This window comes from Mus musculus, chromosome 16 (assembly GCF_000001635.26).
Source record: "Mus musculus strain C57BL/6J chromosome 16, GRCm38.p6 C57BL/6J".
Classification (NCBI taxonomy): domain Eukaryota; kingdom Metazoa; phylum Chordata; class Mammalia; order Rodentia; family Muridae; genus Mus; species Mus musculus.
Genome location: NC_000082.6, coordinates 32,247,040 through 32,268,355, shown reverse-complemented (window position 1 = coordinate 32,268,355; position 21,316 = coordinate 32,247,040). Strand labels below are relative to the sequence as shown.

The following is a 21,316-nucleotide window of genomic DNA, read 5'->3' as shown; positions in this document are numbered from 1 at the left end:
TCCTCTCTGCCCTTTCCTCCAGTGGACCACACAGATCTTCCCTCTAACCTTTCTCACCACCACTCCCAACTCATCACTTCACACACACACACACACACACACACACACACACAACTCCAGCAGGCATTCCCTTGGAACCCTCTAGCCAAGCCTGGTGGAGAAGCCAATAGGCCATCAAAGCAGGTCAACAAAGGGCTTTATACTTTCATTCTTTCTCCTCTCATCCAAATCCAGAGGCGCCCCGTCCCCCACACCATTCCCTTAGTCTGTGGCCTCTCCTCACTCTCTGCCCCCATTCACAAGGGACTAAGCAGATTCTGGTGGAATACCCTGTTTTCCTCCTTCCTGTGGACTCCCTCAGACTGGACCCCTTTAATCCCATCCTCATTCCTAAGTAAATACATTGTACCTGGAGCCTCCAGTGACCAAACCTACCAGGATTCCAGAAGTATTTCCTACTAGGCAACTCACAGCCACCATGCTCACCTAAGACCCAGGCAGGGCAATAGAAACCAAGGAACAAAACACTCATCCCACAAAGACAAGTCCAGATATTGGCACCTAGAATTATAAACTTCCAAAGTCAATCCAGAGACATAGATGCCTGCATCTATAAAAACACAATAACAGCCAGGACAATATGCCTCTACTAGAGCCCAGCAACCCTACCTCCCCAGGCTCTGAGTATTGCAACATAGCTGAAGCATAAGACAAAGGCCTTAAACCAACCATATGACGGTCACAGAGGTACTTAAAAAGGAAAGGAAAAAATAACTTAAAGAAATCTATAGCCGGGCAGTGGTGGCACACACTTTTAATCCCAACACTTGTGAGGCACAGGCAGGTGGATTTCTGATCAAAGGCATGCGCCACCACTCTCGGCTTTCTCCTCTCCTTTTTTGTTAATCTCACAAATGGGAAGAAAAAGGTCACTGATCCAAATTAGTGTGGCCAAACTAATTAAAGCAAGCTTTTTTTTTTTTTTATCAATGTGCACTGCCCAAGGTGGGTTTGATATGAGGAAGATAAGGCTTTTATAGCTCAGGAGTAGGGAGGGGTTTGGTGGGGTTACAGGAGCAGAATATAACAAATTATACCCTTCTGAAACAAAGATACGGTTGCAAAGGTGGCCAGAACAAGGTAGCATCAGTAGTCATAGAGCCTTTTGAAACAAAGGTAGAGTTATAAGATGGTTATACACAAGTTTTTGAAATAAAGTTATGATTGCCATTCCTAGAACAAGCAGGACAGAATCATTTGTAGTTAAGCTTATAGGTGGGACATAGCCCAATCCTTGAGAAAATGAGCCTAGTTTGTCTTTGTTATAAGATGACTTTTAAGCCTAAGATGGAGGCAAGCTGGTTCTTTTTTTACCCTGCAGATTCTTTGCATATATACTATGGATTCCACTTTAGTATATTTTTGGGACTCCTGACTGTGTGAATAAGCAGGTCTCTGATTCTTGTGCCTTCTCTTGGGCTCTTTTCCTTCTGTTTTGTTTTGTTTTGTTCTGATATGTTAGTGAAAGATCCTGACAGAATGTAAAAGATCACAGAAGCCCTGAAATTGGCAAAATAGATTTCATTGTCAGCAGAACTAGCTTCACTGATTTAGAAAAATAGAGGTGCACAATGTTCTGGCTGCTCCTTGAACCCCTGTATGTGCCCACTGCTGCAGCCCACTGCCAGGTGTTTGTGATATTGGTTGCTGGGAAAGAGTCAGAAAATCTCCCCAGCAACCACAGCTGGGGCCAATCCAGAGTTGCTGCACCTGCACCAGACTCTTTCCTTGTACCCCTCCCATACCCATTTCTTGAGAAATCATTTTAGAATAGACATTGTTTAGATCTGGAAATCCCCTACTCCCTCCTTCTCCTTTCCCCCCTGAGGGCCTATAAAAACTGGGACCCCTTTCCCCTTGGGGTCGACTCCTCTACCTCTGCATGGGATACAAGTCGTCCCCAGAGCTCTGGCTTTCCCCAATAACGCCTTGTGTGGTTTGCATCAAGCTTGGTCTCTCGTGAGTTCTTGGGGGTCCACTATTATCCCCAGACTTGAGTGAGGGTCTCCCTTTAGGGGTCTTTCATTAGTTTTTGTTTTATTATTTTAATAATATTATAACTTCCTTTATTATTTTTGTTTTTTCGAGACAGGGTTTCTCTGTATAGCCCCTGGCTGTCCTGGAACTCACTTTGTAGACCAGGCTGGCCTCGAACTCAGAAATCCGCCTGTCTCTACCTCCCGAGTGCTGGGATTAAAGGCGTGCACCACCATGCCTGGCTTTATTATTATTATCTCTTAGAAGCCTGGTTGTTACCTGGAAAGTGGTGGTGCATCCCTTTAATCCCAGCACTTAGAAGGCAGAGGCAAGAGGATTTCTGAATTCAAGGCCAGCCTGGTCTACAGAATGAGTTCTGGGAAAGCCAAGAACTCAAGACAGAAAAATCCTGTCCAAAAAAAGAAGAGGAGGAGAAGGAGGAGAAAAAAAGAAGAAAAGGAAGGAAGGAAGGAAGGAAGGGATAAAGGAAGGAAGGAAGGAAAAAGCATATTTGTTTTCTAATGAGAGACAGAAAGAGGCAGATCTGGATGGGAAGGGAAGTAGGGAACTGTAGTATGTAGTCTTGTGTTCCTGGTTGTTGCATACACGTACCCTCCCAGGAGCTATCTCAGATCTGTGAATAAGACACATTTGTGGGGCTGGGGAGATGGCTCAGTGTTCTTCCATGGATCCTGAGCTCAATTCCCAGCAATGACGTGGTGGCTCACAACCATCTGTAGGAATTTGATGCCCTCTTCTGATGTGTTGAAGACAGCGACGGTGTATTCATATACATGAAATAAGTAAATAAATCATTAAAAACAACAAAAGACGTATACATATTAGCTCATTTTAAAACTGCCTTATGGCTCTATTACGCCTTCCACGGCTAGCGTGCCCTTACCTTTACTTCAGCTCAATACCTCATCCCTCAGCTTAGTTGCCTGGTTGCCCATTGGTCTTGTGCTCAAGATGCTTTCAGGCTGCTTTCCCTTTCTGCCTACATATTGGAAAATCTCCCCTGCATCTCTGAGTCTGTTCCATTCCCCCGACCCCACCCCACCCCTGCCAAGTAGACTGAGTCTCTTCCTCTCTCCTAGCCTGTGGGAACCTGGAAGTCCTGCCTCTTTCTTTTTACCTAGCCATTGGCCACTGGCATCTTTATTGATAGATGACCTTTAGCATCAGTAAACACAAATTTCTGATCAAAGCATCAGAACCACCACTTTCACCGCAAATTTCACCTTTTTCCTCCTTTAAAAAACAAACAAACAAACAAACCTGATTCTCTCAGACATAAATTGAGCAGAACCCTAACAATCATGTAAATTACAAAGTAAGATATACAGTTAACATCTAGTCCATTATATTCGTCAATTAGATAAAATTCACTGTCATCATTTGTTTGCTTGTTTGTTTGTTTGTTTTTATTTTTCGAGACAGTTTCTCTGTGTATCCCTGGCTGTCCTGGAACTCACTCTGTAGACCAGGCTGGCCCCGAACTCAGAAATCCACCTGCCTCTGCCTCAAGTGCTGGGAGTAAAGGCATATGCCCACCATATGCCCAGCTAATTATCATATGCCATATTACATATGCCACCATGCCCAGCTAATTATCTTGTTTTTAAATGAGTTGTAAAGGCACAATGCCTATCTAAGAGTAACAATATTAATTTTAAATTTTGTATCAATATATAGATTCATACCAATGAAAACCTTGATTCTATATCAATATATAAAATCTGTACCAATGTAAGAGATTTTAACTTCAATTTTATATCAATTACGGGCTGGCGAAATGGCTCAGTGAGTAAGAGCACTGACTACTGTTCTGAAGATCCTGAGTTCAAATTCCAGCAACTACATGGTGGCTCACAACCACCCATAATGAGATCTGATGCCCTCTGCTGGTGCCTCTGAAGATAGCAACAGTGTACTTACTTATAATAATAAAAAATGATTTAAAAAATTTACTAACCCCATTAAAAATGGGGTTCAGAGCTAAACAAAGAATTCTCAACTGAGGAATACTGATGGCTGAGAAGCACCTGAAAAAAATGTTCAACATCCTTAATCATCAGGGAAATGCAAATCAAAACAACCTTAAGATTCCACCTCACACCAGTCAGAATGGCTAAGATCAAAAACTCAGGTGACAGCAGATGCTGGTGAGGATATGGGAACACTCCTCCATTGTTGGTGGTATTGCAAGTTTGTACAACCACTCTGGAAGTCAGTCTGGAGGTTCCTCAGAAAATTGAACATAGTACTACCAGAGGATCCAGCAATACCTCTCCTGGGCATATACCCAGAAGAAGTTCCAACTGGTAATAAGGACACATGCTCCACTATGTTCATAGCAGCCTTTTTATAATAGCCAGAAGCTGGAAAGAACCCAGATGCCCCTCAACAGAGGAATGGATACAGAAAATGTGGTACATTTACACAATGGAGTACTACTCAGCTATTAAAAAGAATGAATTTATGAGATTCCTAGCCAAATGGATATATCTGGAGGATATCATCCTTAGTGAAGTAACCCAATCACAAAAGGAGTCACTTGATATGCACTCACTGATAAGTGGATATTAGCTCAGAAACCTAGAATACCCAAGATACAATTTGCAAAACACAAGAAAATCAAGAAGAGGGAAGACCAATGGGTGGATACTTCATTCCTCCTTAGAATAGGGAACAAAATACCCATGAAAGGAGTTACAGAGGCAAAGTTTGGAGCTAAGACGAAAGGATGGACCATCCAGAGACTACCCCACCCAGGGATACATCCCATAATCAGCCATCAAACCCAGACACTATTGCATATGCCAGAAAGATTTTGCTGAAGCGACCCTGTTATAGCTGTCTCATATGAGGCTATGCCAGTGCCTGGAAAATACAGAAATGGATGCTCACAGTCATCTATAAGATGGAACACAGGGCCCCCAATGGAGAAGCTAGAGAAAGCACCCAAGGAGCTGAAGGGGTCTGCAACCCTATAGGTGGAACAACAATATGAACTAACCAGTACCCCGGAGCTCTTGTCTCTAGCTGCATATGTAGCAGAAGATGGCCTAGTCAGCCATTGCTGAGAAGAGAGGCCCCTTGGTATTGTAAACTTTATATGCCCCAGTACAGGGGAACGCCAGGGACAAGAAGTGGGAGTGGGTGGGTAGGGGAGCTGGGCGGGGAGAGAGTATAGGGGACTTTCGGGATAGCATTTGAAATGTATATAAAGAAAATATCTAATAAAAGCAGCTATTGAAAATTTTAAAAAATTACATCAATTACAAAGATTTCTACCAATGCAAAATTATGGCTACATAATGTTTTGTTCAAGAATATTTAGCAATCCATCTCATCTATTTCCTCCATGTTCAAAATTATGACCATTCCCAAATTGTCTTTTAAAATGCCAACCTATCTAATTTGTAAAATAACCACAATCAGACACCCAAACCCAAGGAATCTGGCTGATGACTCCCATAGCTGCTTCTGGCTGATGATGACTCCCATAGCTGCTTCTGGCTGATAACCCCCCATAGCTGCTTCTGGCTGATTTGGGGTGACGAAAAATTCTTTAAAGGGGTAGGGATTGGTAGGAAAATTAGAAAATTGGTTAGACTTAAGAATCTTAAAATTGGTTAGCTTTGGCATCTGTTATCCAGTCTCTGTATGCTTAGAAGGCTCAGGGATTGACTCAAGTTCTGACTGGATACGTCTGAAAGGTTGGACTAGGAGAGATCATCTGGAATCAGCAGGAATTCCTAAAGCCATTCTGGAAGCAAGTCTCTGGATAGTATCAGGAAGCAGGAGGCTGGAACAGCAGGTTAGTTCAGCATCTCCGAGGAGAATCTTGTCGAAGTTGTACATTCTGTAATATATGAATCTCACAACCAAAATTTTAGTACCATTAAGATATTCAAATGGAGCCAGGCAGTAGTGGTGTATGCCTTTAATCCCAGCACTCGGGAGGCAGAGGCAGGCGGATTCGAGGCCAGCCTGGTCTACAGAGTGAGTTCCAGAACAGTCAGGGCTACACAGAGAAACCCAGTCTGGGGAAAACAAAAAAACCCAAAACCCAAAAACGAAAAAACAAAACAAAAAAGATATTCAAATGTGCCTTTTTTTGTGATTTATTTATTTATTTATTTATTTATTTATTTATTTTTCCCGAGACCCAGGATAAACAGCTGAGGTGTGTATTTAACATACCAAAGTAGAACTGGCCTCCAGGTTCTCCTAGCACCCCTTAGTCCCTACCTTCTACAGGCATGGCTGGCATACAACCCTCTGTCCTCTGCCCTGGATAAATTTTCCAGCTGAGGCTGGGCTTCCCCTCCCCCAGAAACTCTTCCCTATAGAATGCAGACATTTTGATCGATCTCTTCTTCTCCTTTTCCTTCTTCTAAGTGCATACTTTCTCTTATTCACGTCTCCTCTCCTCTGACTCCCTCCCCATGGTGACTTCACTCACCCCTCCTCCTCTGTGGTCAGTGAACTCCGCAGAGAGCTCCTTCACAGCAAACCTGCCTTTATATATCCTCTAATGTGGCTTGCATTGGCTCATTTTGTCTGATTTATCAGCTGAAATATCTATTTTCACTACAAGGGAGGAAAAAACAAGGATAATGATAAGTTTGGACTCGATTGCTCCTAGGTACAGTTGAGGGGGTTTCTTGTAAATACAAGGGAGAAAACAGCTACAGACACCTGGAGGAGTCCAGACTGAACATGGCCAGCAGACTGAGCTGGGCCATTGGAGGAGAGGGAGTGGGGTCAGAATGAGGGATAAAAAAGAGAGAGGCCAAGGCGTCAAGAGGCCAGAGAGTGCCTTGGATCCAAGAGATCTTGTAGCCAAAACACAGGGCTAAGGAGGGGTTTAGGGTAGGGACAAAGTGAGAAGTGCTGAGAGAAGCCACTGGTACTGAGACCTGTCTTTGGTTTCTTTGAGACCTAATAGATAGCGTGGACAAATTAGGAAGAGCAATAATCAATACAATAAAACAACAAAGAAGCAATGAAGCAATGAAAAGGCTATTGATATTGTTTAGTGGTGGGGCACTTACTTGCCCTGTGTAATCCCTAGGCTTATCTCAGTATCATGAAGTAAGAACGAGGTGAAAAGCAGGGGAGGGAGCAAGAGCTGGGGTATGATAATGCAAAGGAGCCAGTGTTAAAGCAAGGGAAACAAGGAGAGAGAGGTCTGCTCAGCCTCTTGGTGACACATTGCCCTTGTTGTCTGGTAGCTTCTGTCATATGGAGGCAAGACTGCTGACTAGCATCAAAAGCTTCATGGAACTGGTAATAACACCAGAATGGCTGGTCAGGGCCAGTCTGGGCAGATCAGGCAGGGATTAGTCAAAAGTGCTTACACGCATGCATTCTGTACCTGCATTTAGGACATTGGGAAGCACCCAGTCCCTGGGCTGCATTCTTTTTAAATTTCATTTATTATTACTGTGTGTGTGTGTATAAATGGGTGGTGGTGGTGGTGGTGGTGCTGTGTGTGTGTGACAGGGGTGCGGGGAGAGACCACCAGCATATGTGAAGGTCAGAGGACATCTTTGTGGAGATAGCCCTCCTGTTCTTCCTTTACTTGGGTCCTGGGGATTGAATCCAGGTTGTCAGGCCTGCAGAGAAAGTAGTTAACCTGATGAGCTAACTTGAGAATTGTACTTTTTTCTTTTTCTTCCTTTCTTTCTTTCTTTTTTTTTTTTTTTTTTTTTTTTTTTTTTTTTTTTGGTTTTTCAAGACAGGGATTCTCTGTGTAGTCCTGACTGTCCTGGAACTCACTCTGTAGACCAGGCTGGCCTCGAACTCAGAAATCTGCCTGCCTCTGCCTCCCCAGTGCTGGGATTAAAGGTGTGCACCACCACGCCCGGCACTTTTGAGTTAGGGTCTCACTATGTAGCCCTGGCTGGCCTGGAACTTACTATGTAGACCAGGGTATCCTAGAACTCACAGAAAGCCACCTGTCCCATCTTTTTTTATTAAAGATTTATTTATTTATTTTATATATGTGAGTACACTGTAGCTGTACTTATGGTTGTGAGCCTTCATGTGGTTGTTGGGAATTGAATTTTTTTAGGACCTCTGCTCGCTCTGGTCAGCCCTGCTTACTCAATCCCTGCTTGCTTCAGCCCAAAGATTTATTTATTATTATTCATAAGCACACTGTAGCTGACTTCAGTTGTGCCAGAGAGGGCATCAGATCCTCATTATTGGTGATTGTGAGCCACCGTGTGGTTGCTAGGATTTGAACTCAGGACCTTTGAAAGAGCAGTCAGTGCTTTTACCTGCTGAACCTCATTCTTTTTAAAGGCATGTACCATCCATCACATCTCACCCAAAGACTGAATTCTTTTAAAAGAAAAGGATCGGGCTGGCAAGATGGCTCAGCAGGTAAGAGCACCTGACTGCTCTTCCATAGGTCCTGAGTTCAAATCCCAGCAACCACATGGTGGCTCACAACCATCCCTAATGAGATCTGACTCCCTCTTCTGGTGTGTCTGAAGACAGCTACAGTGTACTTACATATAATAAATAAATAAATCTTTAAAAAAAAAAAGAAAAGGATCATTAGATGTTCAGGGTTTATCACTAATTTTTTGTTTGTTTGTTTTTTTGTTGTTGTTTTTTTTCAAGACAAAGTTTCTTAGTATAGCCCTGGCTGTCCTGGAAATCACTTTGTAGACCAGGCTGGCCTTGAACTCAGAAATCTGCCCGCCTCTGCCTCCAGAGTACTGGGATTAAAGGTGTGCGCCACCACGCCCGGCTTTATCATTAATTTCTATGCTAAAATTGTATATAAAGTTGCTTAAATATGTCCAAATCCAACATTAGGTATAAGTGTCTTAGGCATATAGTTCGTTAGCAACTATGATTCAAATCTAAATGTTAAATGCAAGCTATTTAAATTAACATTAAGTTAATCAAATAATTAATTTAATAATAATAAATCTATGACAATAAACAAATTAGATAAATAAATATTAAATTCCAGCTATTTAAATGGCAGCATGAATTTACTATGATACTCCAGGCTGTTTCACTAAACTCAAATCACCTGCAGAGTCATGCATGGGTCTGGAGATGGGCTACTTTAGAGCAGGTTCTTTTGATCTGGATAAGATATTATCACAGTCAGAGAAATGACACAATCATAAACTTTTCTCTAGGTTGGCAAGATGGCTCAGCGGTTAAGAGCACTGCCTGCTCATCCAGAGGTCCTGAGATCCCAGCGCCCACAGGTAGCTCACAAGCATCTGTAATGGGAGCCAATGCTCTTTCTGATGCTTTCTTCTGTCATGCAGGCATACATGCAAATAGAGTGCTCATAACATAAATAAATCTTAAAAAGGAGAGAAAACATCTCTGGTTTGGTAGAGGACATTTTAATCTCAACACTGAGAGTGGAGGGGGCGAGGCAGGAGGATCTCTGAGCTCAAGGCCAGCCTGGTGTATTCAGCAAGTAATAGCACATCCAGGACTACACAGAGACCCTGTCTCAAGAAAACCAAACCAAACCAAACAAATCCTTCCTGTCCTTTCCATCCCTCCCTTTCTTTCTCCAGCCCACTTCCTTCTCTTCCCCTTTCTTTTTCTGGGACAGAGTTTCACTAAGAAGCTCAAAAACAGTCATTGGCCCAAGTTCCTGACTGCTGGGAATACGAGCATGCACCATCCACTGGATTTATTATGATTTCTTTGTTGTTGTTTTTGTTTTTTTGGTTTTCTGAGACACGGTTTCTTTGTGTAGCCCTGGCTGTCCTGGAACTCATTTTGTAGACCAGGCTGGCCTCAAAACTCAGAAATTCGCCTGCCTCTGCCTCCCAAGTGCTGGGATTAAAGGTGTGTGCCACTACTGCCCAGTGCTGTAATTTCGAAGATCATAATTTTAAATGCAAAAAAAATATAGAAAAAGTATTAAGTTGTAAAGCCTAATAAAAGTTCTCTTTTCAATGGAAAATTATAAAAAAAATCAAAATAAGAACACAGTGAAAGCCCCAAACTTTGTGTGGGGAAAAATAAAATACTGTATAAAATATCTGGTGTTTGATTTAGGTCCCCAGGACAAGGGGCTGAGGTACATATCTTACATACCAAAGCAGACCTGGCCTCCAGGGTCTCCCAGAATCCCTGTCCCCAATCCTGAACTTAGCAGCCCAAGAGCTGGGCTGCCTTTCCTCCTGAGGCTTTTAGCTATATAATCTGGACATTTTGGATTCTCCTTCTTCTTCCCCTTTTCCTTCTCTGTACATGCTTTGTCTTTCTCTTCCCCCTCTCTGTCTCTCTTCCCATGACAACTTCTCTGGCCTCCTTCCTTGGGGCAGTGAACTCATCCACCAGAGAGCAGCCGGAGAGCAGTTCCCCAATAAGCCTGCCTTCGTATGTATGTATGTATGTATGTATGTATGTATGTATATGTACATGTATACACACATACAAATCTGGTTTGAATCGACTCATTTTACTGGTAGAGAAATAACTTATCAGCTGGCACAATTAGCACTCTGAATCTCTTTACCCAAACTCTAATGTCACTTACTCTATGAAGTATTTTCCAATGATTTTTCTTTTGTTTAAATTTATATGATTCTGGGGCTGGTGAGATGGCTCAGTGGGTAAGAGCACCCGACTGCTCTTCCAAAGGTCAGGAGTTCAAATCCCAGCAACCACATGGTGGCTCACAACCATCTGTAACAAGATCTGACGCCCTCTTCTGGAGTGTCTGAAGACAGCTACAGTGTACTTACATATAATAAATAAATCTTTAAAAAAATTTATATGATTCAACACATGACAAACAGCTTAAAGCAAGAATTTTTCTTAGACTAAAAAATAAAATTGAGGCTGGAGAGATGGCTCAGCGGTTAAGAGCACTGACTGTTCTTCCAGAGGTCCTGAGTTCAACTCCCAGCAACCATATTGTGGCTCACAACCATCTGTAATGGGATCTGATGCTCTCTTCTGGTGTGTCTAAGGACAGCTAAAGTGTACTCATATACAATAAATAAATAATTAAAACAAACAAACAAACAAAGCTCTGTCAGCAGAGCAGGAAGGGGGCTCATACTTGTAATCTCAGAATTTGGAAGCTGAGACAGGAGGATGTCACAAGTTTGAGGCTAGCCTGTGCTATATAGTGAGTGAGTTCTAGACCAGCCTGGGCTACAAGTGTCTTAATAAGTCAGCAAGGAAACAAAACAAAAAACAAAAAAAACCAAAATTACTGTTGGTTTTTGCAATGCATTTTATTGGACCTAAAGCTCATTTAGGGGATACACAGACACACAACTCGTTTGATCAGCCACTAATATGCTTTTGTTCCCTTTAATTTTTGTACTTAAAAGCCAGTTCACTTTTTCTCCGTGTTCAATATCGAGCTTTGGCAGAATCTTTGCATGCCCCTCATCCTCGGCTCCTGGGGCTCTGGAGTTTCCACCCTGCGTGGGGCACGCTGCCCTCTTTGCTTTCTTCCTGTGGATGTGCCTCGCAGGGCTCTTCTGCAGCTTCTCCATCTTACCGCTCACATCCCACAACCTGATCCTCCCATCATTCCCTCCAGTAAGCAACAGACTGGACTCGGGCAGAAAGCAGACCTGGGATACCCCCAAAGTGTGACCCTTAAATCCCAGTTCTCGCTCACATTTGACTCCCATCACCCTGAAGATGCGCACCTTACCATCCTCTGCACCACAGCTAAAAATATTGCCGCACGACGCTACAGAGACAGAGTGGGCTAGCGCAGGGTTTAGGAGCCGACCAGGGGTCTGGGGGCCTTCCGTTTCCTCTGTTTCATCCTCCTGTAAATTTGTAATCCAAACAGGACGGGCTTTTTGAAGACTCCACAGCATTACCTTTAAACAAGGTGAAATTACAGTCACACAGTGTTCTAGACACACCGCTCAACTACAGGGCTTCCCTAATAAAATATGACACAGTTCCCACAACACTTTAAATCGTCAGAAGCTGCTACGACATGCCAGAGTAACGTTACTGACACTAGAATGCAGATGCAGAGGTAAAATTGACAGGCTGGATCCTAAAACTTTAATTGGACAGACTCCATGAAAATTCAATGGTTGGGCTGAGGATACAGCTTAGTGGCACAAGCACATATTTGCCACCTGTAAAACCATGGGTGCAACCCCCAACATCACTCCTTAATTTAAGAAAGAAAGAAAGAAAGAAGGAAGGAAGGAAGGAAGGAAGGAAGGAAGGAAGGAAGGAAGGAAGACATGCCAGCCAGCACTGCAACATATGCCTATATGCCTCTGCGTGTGCCCCACCCTGCTTCCTCATTTTTCGAGACAGGGTTTCTCTGTAGCACTGGCTATCCTGGAATTCTCTTTGAAGACCAAGCTGGCCTCAAAGATCTACCTGCCTCTGTCTCCCACGTGCTGGCATTAAAGATGTGCACCACTACCATCACTACACTACCACTCCCACCAGGCATGGAAGGCAGATATCTATGCATTCAAGGTCAGCTTGGTCTACATAGTTAGATCCAGACCATCCAATGCTACACAGTGAGCCCTTATCTCAAAAAACAAACAAACAAGCAAACAAACCACCAAACACACACACACACACCAACTAAACAAAAAAACCAAATACAACAACAGAAAAACAGAAATCTTTAAAAAAATATTTCATATTTGACTTGCCAAAGAAATTCTTGGTTTGTTTCAAACCAGGTCTCACTAGGTAGAGCAAGCTAGCTTTGAACTTATGGTGACCCTTCTGCCTGTTTGTTCAGTGTTAGGACCAGAAGCACGTACCACCATGCCTAGCTTAGACTCTTTCTTCTTTATCTGGGGCCAGGGAATACCAGTGGGGAGTGGGTGTTTTTTCTTTCCTTAAGATTTTTAATTTTTATTTATTTATTTTTTTTCGAGACAGGGTTCCTCTGTGTAGCCCTGGCTGTCCTGGAACTCACTTTGTAGACCAGGCTGGCCTCGAACTCAGAAATCCGCCTGACTCTGCCTCCCAAGTGCTGGGATTAAAGGCGTGTGCCACCACTGCCCGGCTCCTAGACTCTTTTTTAATATATCAGAAATCTTTGTATGCGCACACGTGTGTATGTGGGGTATATGTATAGTTGTACAACCCAGCAAACCCAGATTTTGGGAAACAGAGGCAGGAATTCAAGCGCATTTTCTGAAGTACAGTGAAACTTTCCAGGAAATAAGAATACCCTGCCTCTCTACCAAATGCTGGGGAACACTCTCCAGCAGCTACATGCCCCTAGAGGGCTTCACACAGAAGTGGAGGCAAAATGCCAAATTCTGCATGCCTATTTTTTTTGAAGTTTTTTTGTTGTTGTTGTTGTTTTTTTTTTTTTGGTTTTTCGAGACAGGGTTTCTCTGTATTCCCCTGGCTGTCCTGGAACTCACTCTGTAGACCAGGCTGGCCTCGAATTCAGAAATCTGCCTGCCTCTGCCTCCTGAGTGCTGAGATTAAAGGTGTGTGCCACCACGCCCGCTTTAAAGATTATTTTTTTGAGGCAAGGTCTTACTATATAGACCAGACTGGTTTTGAATTCATAGTTGAATTCATAGTTGAATTCATAGAGATCTGCCTGCCTCTGATTCCAAATGCTGAGATGGCATGTGCAACCATGCCCATAAAGCTTCATTTCAGTTTTATTTGTGCGTGTGTGTGTGTGTGTGTGTGTGTTTGTGTGTGTGTGTGTGTGTGTGTGTGTGTGTTTACCAGTGCCTAGGGAGTCCGGAAGAGAAGAGGGCATTAGATCTCTGTAGCTGGACTTAGGTAGTTGTGAGCTACCTGACATGGGTGCTGGGAACCCAATTCAGGTCCTTTGCAACTCTCACTACTGGGCCTCCCTTTAGCTCCTGTCTATTCCCAATCTTTAGGTTTTTTTGTTTTTTTAACGACAGGGTTTCTCTGTGTAGCTCTGGCTGTCCTGGAACTCACTCTGTAGACCAGGCTGGCTTTGAACTCAGAAATTCACCTGCCTCTGCCTCCTTAGTGCTGGGATTAAAGGCGTGCGCCACCACTGCCCAGCTCCAATCTTTAGGTTTAAAGAGTAAACCTAAAGGTCATGTTTGCATATCTGTCACCTAGGAGTTAGTGATCCACTGGTGAAAACTGGTCTAGCTGAAGGATGTGAGAGTGACTAGTCAAACGCACTACCTCTGCCTATTCATAACCAGCAGCCTCCTGGATGCACCGGTACTTCCTTAAAAAATCAAAGGAAGATCCAACCTGCTGGTGAACAATGCAGATTTAGGAAGGCTTTGGTTAAGACCCAATTGCAGGCTACAGGGAAACTGTCTCCTATTGGTATGCCTGGTGTGGCGTACACCTTTAGTCCCAGTACTTGGAGACAGAGAGATAAGTGGATCTCTGAGTTCCAGGACAGTCTGGTTTACAAAGGCAGTTCCATGACAGCCAGGACAACACAGAGAAACACTGTCTTCAAAAACAAACACAGGGGGGCTGGTGAGATGGCTCAGTGGGTTAGAGCACCCGACTGCTCTTCCAGAGGTCCGGAGTTCAAATCCCAGCAACCACATGGTAGCTCACAACCATCTGTAACAAGATCCGATGCCCTCTTCTGGGGTATCTGAAGACAGCTACAGTGTACTTACATATAATAAATCTTTAAAAAACCCAAAACAACAACAACAAAAAAAACAAACACAGGGGCTGGTGAGATGGCTCAACAGGTAAGAGCACCCGACTGCTCTTCTGAAGGTCCTGAGTTCAAATCCCAGCAACCACATGGTGGCTTACAACAAGATCTGACTCCTCCTTCTGGTGTGTCTGAAGACAGCTACAGTGTACTTACATATAATAAAAAATAAATAAATCTTAAAAAAACAACAAAACAAACACAAACAGAATATTTCTGAATTGAATGATTCTGTATACAGAATTTCTACAGAAACACTACAAATATTTTCCAAGGGAAGTTCTTTACTATTTGGGAGTGTCCCAGCACATAGGACAGGGAGTGGAATGTGGTGGTTTGTATATTCTTTTGTTGTTGTTGTTGTTGTTGTTGTTGTTTTTGTTTTTTCGAACAGGGTTTCTCTGTATAGCCCTGGCTGTTCTGGAACTCAATTCGTAGACCAGGCTGGCCTCGAACTCAGAAATTCGCCTGCCTCTGCCAAGTGCTGGGATTATAGGCGTGCGCCACCACACCCGGCCAGGTTTGTATATTCTTGCACCAGTGAGTGGCACCATTTGGAGGTGTAGCCTTGTTGGAATATGTGTGACCTGGTTGGAGTAGGTGTGTCACTGTGGGTGTGGGCTTAATACTCTTACTCTAGGTGCCTGGAAGTCAGTCTTCCACTAGCAGCCTTTGGATGAAAATGTAGAACTCTCAGCTCTGCCTGCGCCATGCCTGCCGGGATACTGCCATGCTCCCACCTTGATGATAATGGACTGAACCTCTGAACCTGTAAGCCAGTCCCAATTAAATGTTGTTTTTATAAGACTTGCCTTAGTCATGGTGTCTGTTCACAGCAGTAAAACCCTAAGACAGAATAGATATTGGTTCTTCAACCTTATGGATAATACTGATTTGTTTTAGTAATATGTGGCTGTTTTTTAGATAGGATCTTTCTATTACATAGCTCTGGCTGTCATCCTGTAACTTGCTATTGTAGCTCTTGCTGGCCTTGAACTCACAGAGAGCTGCCTGCTTCTGCCTCCCAGGAGCTGTAATTAAAGGAGTCTGACACCACTTCAAGTATAGATAATACTTTGAATACCTCTCTCAACAGAAAAAATTAGTAGAACAGAAAAAGTTAACAGAAAAATGCTAGTAGAGAGTAGAAAACACCTGATCAATAATCTGATTCCAGGGGTTGGGGACACAGTCTAGTGGCACAGTACATGTTTAGTAGCATGTACAGGTCCTAAGCTCAATTCCCATAATTGCCAAGGAAACCAAACCAAACACATACTTGATTTTCTTAGCAAATTCTGCTCAGAAATTACCCAAATGCTCTTTGCAAAAACATCACCTGCATATCCAGGCCACATGACACCAGGCTCTGAGGCCTCTGAGGTCGAAAAGCCACAGAGGAACAGATGTTGGAATGTCTCTTCAGGGATCTGGTAACTTTCTTCTTTTCCAAGTCCAGGATTTTAATTGCCCCAGAGTCATCAGCCGAAGCCAGCAGACTTTCAGTTTCATTTAATGAAAGACAGTTGATTTCTTCCTCATTCACATGGAAGTGGTCCAGGGACCCTTTAAGAGACCTGACATCTAGTACACTGATGGTTTCTCCATGGGAGGCATAGAGCTTGGTGGGACAGGAGGCAGAAAACAAGACGCTGGTAACATCATCAGCCCCTTCCAATTGCATGTGTCCTAACGGGGTCCCATCTTCACCCCAAGCCACAAGGTCTCCACCCTCTCCTCCTGAAGCCACCAGCCCGTCTTTATTTGCATTCAGGCAAAGGATTGAAGAAGAATGTCCACCAGTCCACTTGACTGCCATGATGGCCTTTGAAATTCTGTGAAGAGGGAGAAAACCTGTATCAGATTTTGTACAAGAACTCGATACAATGAGACAAATATAATTACCAACGATTCAACAGTTTTTAAAGATAACTTAAAAATTCAACAACACCCTGCCCTCTCCTCTCAAAAGACATTTAAAGATTAAATCCACAAAAACTCTAGGTAAATATAAGACTGCTTCTCTAGTACGCATTCACAGGAGACCCAAATACATGCTGACTAGCAGGCATAAACTTTCTCAGGTTTTCTTCCTAGTCTTATCCTTGGTTTTGGTTTTGTTTGTTGCTGTTATTTTAAAGGGATCAACTTGATTTTAAAGGTACTTTTGGCTAACTTCTACCCTACATAAAGCATGAGAAGTTAGGTAATGGATAGACTGTATAGTTAAAAGGACTATGCAGATACCATTCAGTTCTGGTAATTTTTTCCATAATGGGTCTAGTAGTAAGTCTTTTTTAAAAAATATTTTAATATCTGAATGATGAGTACACTGTAGCTGTCTTCAGACACACCAGAATAGGGCATCAGATCTCGTTACGGATGGTTGTGAGCCACCATGTGGTTGCTGGGATTTGAACTTGGGACCTTCGGAAGAGCAGTCGGCGAAGCCCCTGCAGCCGTGCTCTTTTTTTTTTTTTTTTTTTTTTTTGGTTTTTCAAGACAGGGTTTCTCTGTGTAGCCCTGGCTGTCCTGGAACTCACTTTGTAGACCAGGCTGGCCTTGAACTCAGAAATCCGCCTGCCTCTGCCTCCCGAGTGCGCCACCACTGCCCGGCTAACTGAGGACTATTAATGAGTCTATTTTTAAAAAGTTCAGAAAGCCTCAAAAAAGGTATATACTCATTTGGGGCCACAGAGGTGGCTCAGTGCTTAGGAGAATTTGACGAGTCGCTATTTCAGAGGATTGGCTTGGTTCCCACTACCCACGTGCTAGCTCACAGCCAGCAAATAACGTCAGTCCCAGGAAATCCAGTGCTTTCTGTGGACCTCTGAGGGTACCAGGTGTGCACATGGTTGTAGGGAGTGGTTCTGATGCTCTGATCGGGAATCCGAATGTGAACCCTGAAGCTCCTGTTCCCCTAATGGTTCTTGATCAATCAATAAACATACTGTGCCCAATGAGCTGGGTGAAATAGGCAGGACTTCCAGTTTTCCCTAAGGCAGGCTAGTGGACTCAAGAAAGAAAAAAGATTCACTATGTTTTAGAGGAAGAAAGAGCCATTAGTCATAAGAGATCTAGGATGGAGTGGCCATTGACGGCTTCCCAGATTGGGCAGGAGATTAGAGACCAACTGAGTTGAGGGCAGATTTAGGGTGCTGAGCTGGGAGTGAAAAGAAGGGCGTGATGGCTGAGGAAGGCTTAAAAGAGCCTGGTCATTGAGCTGAAGCACATCAAAGATAAGCTAATGTGTGTGTGTGTGTTTTTCATCTCCAGATTTGAGGGAACCTGGGCAGGGCTAGTATCAGAGTCCGGGCAGGGTAGTAGGAACTACACACTACACGTGGTACACATGCATACATGTGTATATATGAGTATTTACTCATACACATCAAGTAAGTAACCAAAACATCCTTAGTAGATAAGGTAAATATTCAGCGAGGCTTTTTCTGTAGCTAGTCAACATTTATCATGCTTAATATTTACCAGTGATCCACCTAAAGCCTTCAAAATTATTTGTTTACTTGGTCTACAAAAGACCTTCATCAAAAGTGTTAAACATGTGCACTCCTGTAATACTAGCACTTGGGAGGCTGGGGCAGAAAGATTTCAAGTTCTGGGCCACTCTGGGCTACATATGAGACCCTCAGGGTAAAAGGGGAGGGGATATCAAACAGAGTGCTATGGCAGAGTGGGGGAAAGGTACTTAAATATGTGCTAAGTCAGAACAACTTAGAAATTCCTTGTTTGCAAGCCGCTGTTCTTGATTTTCTACACTGGGACCAAACAGCCTAGTATAAATGTGTTGATGCCAACATTACCTCCCTCATCTACCAGGTCACTAAGCTTGTCTTTTCCTGTATAGTTGCCTAAAGGGTCAAACACAGAATTACTCATATCCTACTATGAATTAGTTTAATTAGATAATAGATTCATTTCCTCCAACTCCTAATGAGATCATGGAGTGCTTAAGAGCAAAGCAGTGTATGTTAAGAGCATTTTTTAAAGGGTGGAATGCCACAGGCGACAGTTCTGAGCAGGTGGAATGGATAATTCCCGTGGGGGGGAAGGGCAAGGTGAGGTTCATGAAAAGCAGGTTCATAGCAAGAGAGTGACAAAGGCTATCTAGAATTCTACCTTGAAACTGTCCTGACTCTAGCTGGGTGATGACATGCCAATAAGTTATGGGAATAACTGGGGTAAACACATAACAGAATGAAGCTAGGCAGTGGGGCATGCCTTTTAATCCTAGCTCTCAGGAGACAGAGGCAGGCGGATATTTGTGAGTTCAAGATCAGCCTAGTCTACATATCAAGGTCCAAGTGACTTAGGGCTACACAGAAAAATCCAGTCTTGAAAAACAAGCACCCCACCCCACCCCCCAAACCAAAACAGAGATCGCAGAATGATATCACTAGATATTTCAGAGACTTGTCTTAAGAAAGGCAAGATAGGGGCTGGAGAATGGCTCAGCGGTTAAGAGCACTGACTGCTCTTCCAGAGGTCCTGAGTTCAAATCCCACAACCACATGGTGGCTCACAACCATCCATGAGATCTGATGCCCTCTTCTGGGGTTTCTGAAGACAGCTACAGTGTACTTACATATAATAAATAAGTAATTAAATAAATCTTAAAAAAAAAACAAAAAAAAATGAGCAAAAAAAAAAAGGTAAGATAAAGGATAAAGTATTTGATAACTGGATTATCTCTACCTTTATGTTTTTTTTTCAGTGTTTTTTTCAGCCATACCTTTATTCATTAATTTCTACTATCTATATGTACAAGCCTGGGGGATAGGGGAGAAAGCGAGTGTGATCAGAAACTGTCTGAATCTGTCTTCTTGCCCAGTTTGGTCCCAGCCTCATGGCTCATGTGATCCTCTCACCTGAGGCTCCTAAGTAGCTGGAGCTATAGACTCTTTGTACCATGGTGCTCTGCCTATGCCTTTCAATCTAACCATTCTCTATAGTTCTTTACTTTCTTTTCAGAGCCACAAAATTTAAAGGAAATGTAACTGTCATTCAGACAAAATTTGGTTCAACATTCAGGAGCCATGAAGAGAGAGGCCATTATTATAATGTGTGAGTCAACGCTCCTTCATAGCTTTGGACTAAAGTTAGTCCTGATGTGGAGAAACTAAGTGACAACCAAAACAACCAGAAGACTGTGGCATTAGCATGACCACAACAGACAAGAATTTGGGTTACTTGGTGCAAGACATCTTGAGGAAGGGATTAGCAAATCATAAGCATGTAATTATACCAGGGTAGGGAAGCAGCTGCTGTTCATTTGTTTTTACTAAAAACCAGGAAGTTAATTACACATAGGTGGATCTCAGGCAAGGTTTACTACATAAAAATTGCATGACACTGGACTTGATGCCTGAGTCTGTGAGCCCTATTATTATAATAATCACTTCATAGAGCTGCGTTGAGAATTATATATAAAAAAAAGTCAGATTAAAAGATCTCATCTATGCCTGGCTCACACTGTAGTTCTTTTACTTTATTTTATGTGTATAGCATGTATGTGTGTACAGCTCAGTCATTCCCGAAGCCAGAAGAGGGTTTGGCTCCCCTTGAACTTAAGCTACAACTCAGGTTAAGCCTTGAGCACCCATATGGGTGCTAGGAACGAACCTAGGTCCTCTACAAGAGCAGAAAGTGCTCTTAACTGCTCAGCCATCACTCCAGTCTCTATTATTCTTTTTCTAAATGCTCTTTAAAATAGCATAACTAAATAATGCTAGGTTCTTTTCCTCCCAGGAAATCATCTTTATGTTTCCACCTTACCTCATTCTAGGGATTAACAAATTACCAAACAAAACAAAACAAAAAAACCCAACAACAACACGTTTTTCTTAATCTTTTTACTACTACTTTTTACTGAACACACTATATTTTGTCCAAAAAGATTGTGACACTTAGTATTCAAATGACACTTTGAGATTACCTACACTTGTTTATTTAATCTCAAATATAATAAAACCTGCGTATTTACGAGGGTTGCTCAGGTTTAGCCACCTTACTTTGAGAATGGGTTCTGGTGAGTCCCCTACGGCGCTAGCCAGGAAAAGAAGATGTCAATTTCTCAAGGTAAAAAAAAATAAAATATAATAAAATGGATCTAACCTGACCACGACAAGAGGTCCTCAACTGCGCAAAGGGAAAGGAAATTGATCCAAGCGACCTGAAGGTGAAGGATCTAAGAATTGGCTAGCAAAAAAGGGAAGTGTCGTGAACAAAGTTAGAGAGGGAGCAGAAACCAAGTGAGACGGGAAACTCCGTAGGAAGAGAGGCCAAGGAGAGCCGAGTCAAGGCCATTAGAGGAAAAACAGAAAAAAAGCACTTGCGAACAGATCCGAACCCCGCTGGCCAACAGCCTCATACCTGGGCTTCCCGTTCCCGGTGGCGCCGAGCGATGACCTCACACGCAGCATCCAATCCCATCAAGCTTTAGGGAGCGAGGCGCCTCTGCCGAACAGTCACTTCCGGGCAGAGAGGCGCGGCGGGCGAGCTGGGCGTGCGCCCTTGCTTCTTGCCCTCAACTCGCATGGCGGATCCCGGGGCGCGTCGCGGGCAGGCCGGGCGAGGCGGGCGGTTCCGGCGCCCGCGCTG

The 21,316-nt window shown here is 43.2% G+C and overlaps 1 protein-coding gene and 1 non-coding gene across 4 annotated transcripts; one reads left to right on the top strand and one right to left on the bottom strand.

Moving 5' to 3' along the window:
- The first annotated feature begins 772 nt into the window (after positions 1–772).
- On the top strand, positions 773–906 carry Mir1946a (microRNA 1946a). The gene has a single exon (NR_035468.1). It is a non-coding gene; the product is annotated as a microRNA 1946a (primary transcript).
- Positions 907–11,270: 10,364 nt separating this feature from the next.
- Wdr53 (WD repeat domain 53) lies at positions 11,271–21,129 on the bottom strand. 3 transcript variants are annotated; one of them, XM_006522510.3, is made up of 3 exons: positions 20,728–21,119; positions 16,038–16,533; positions 11,271–11,897 (listed from the first exon to the last, which is right to left on the bottom strand). In XM_006522510.3, the coding sequence occupies exons 2-3, from the start codon at positions 16,515–16,517 to the stop codon at positions 11,301–11,303; spliced, it is 1,077 nt and encodes a 358-aa protein (XP_006522573.1). In that variant the 5' UTR covers positions 16,518–16,533; positions 20,728–21,119; the 3' UTR covers positions 11,271–11,300. The 3 variants fall into 3 exon arrangements, with proteins under 3 accessions (XP_006522573.1, NP_001172091.1, NP_081174.1); NM_001185162.1 differs by having other exon boundaries at positions 11,273–11,897; positions 21,089–21,129; NM_026898.2 differs by having other exon boundaries at positions 11,273–11,897; positions 20,831–21,103.
- Between the last annotated feature and the right edge of the window lie 187 nt (positions 21,130–21,316).